Below are 920 nucleotides of genomic sequence, written 5' to 3' on the forward strand. Positions count from 1 at the left end.
GTCCAGCCGGGCCTGGCCGCAGAGCCCACGGCTGCCCGGCACATCTGACCGCCTGCACCAGCATCTTTGAGAAAATGTAGAGTCTTCCCAGCAGCCCCCCGCAAAAAGGGGGGACCCGCAGAGGTGGTTTCAGTTATGTTTCAGAGTGACGGGCAACAGGTGGGCTCAGGTGAGGGGTGTCGGGCTGAGGGGACCCCACCCGCTTCGACCAAAGAGGACTGTTGCCGAGCGGGGCTGCCGGCGGGTTTCTGTCGGAAGAAGGCCCCCCTGCCTCAGAGTTTGGGCCCTGGACCAGACAGCTCCAGAACCCTGCCTGCGGGCGCGGCCTGACCCCCCGCTTTTGCAGGTACAAGGATTACCGGGAGCCCCCATGGTCGGAGAACAAGTACGACATCTCCAAGGACTTCTGGGCCGTGCTGGCCGCTCGCCTGGCCTTCGTCATCGTCTTCCAGGTACGTGGCCCTCTGGCTCTCGAGGCCAGACTTGGGCGAGACGTCCCAGCCGGAGGGAGGGCGGGCCGGTGGCCGGCCGGCGTCAGAGCCCCGGGCCCTGAGGGCTTGCCCTGGACACCGAGAGGGCCTGGCCAGCCCAGGCGAGCATCGGTGGCCCCGGAGGGTTGCGGCCGCAGGGCAGGGGCGCCGCGGGGCCCAGCTCCGCACCCCACATGCTCGCCGGCTCCTTCAGAACCTGGTGATGTTCATGAGCGACTTCGTGGACTGGGTCATCCCGGACATCCCCAAGGACATCAGCCAGCAGATCCACAAGGAGAAGGTGCTCATGGTAGAGCTGTTCATGCGGGAGGAGCAGGGCAAGCAGCAGCTGCTGGACACCTGGATGGACAGGGGGCGCGAGGAGGCCGCCTGTCACAACCACCACCCCAAGGCGGCCCGGGCCAGCCTGGGCGCGGGCGGCGCCTCCGG

At 67.8% G+C, this 920-nt stretch overlaps 1 protein-coding gene across 1 annotated transcript in view; it reads left to right on the forward strand.

The window, feature by feature from the left end:
- The window catches only part of ANO1 (anoctamin 1, calcium activated chloride channel), a gene marked incomplete at its 3' end in the record, with an annotated part of 38202 nt that extends 37284 nt beyond the window's left edge, over positions 1–918 (forward strand). Inside the window, exons 20-21 of the mRNA XM_012734320.1 lie at positions 347–452; positions 685–918. Of these exons, the coding sequence (XP_012589774.1) occupies positions 347–452; positions 685–918 (340 nt within the window). The remainder of the gene's footprint in view (positions 1–346; positions 453–684) is intronic.
- Between the last annotated feature and the right edge of the window lie 2 nt (positions 919–920).

The sequence above is a fragment of the Condylura cristata genome, unplaced genomic scaffold (genome assembly GCF_000260355.1).
Source record: "Condylura cristata isolate star-nosed mole 26May11 unplaced genomic scaffold, ConCri1.0 scaffold00054, whole genome shotgun sequence".
In the NCBI taxonomy this organism is placed as follows: Eukaryota; Metazoa; Chordata; class Mammalia; order Eulipotyphla; family Talpidae; genus Condylura; species Condylura cristata.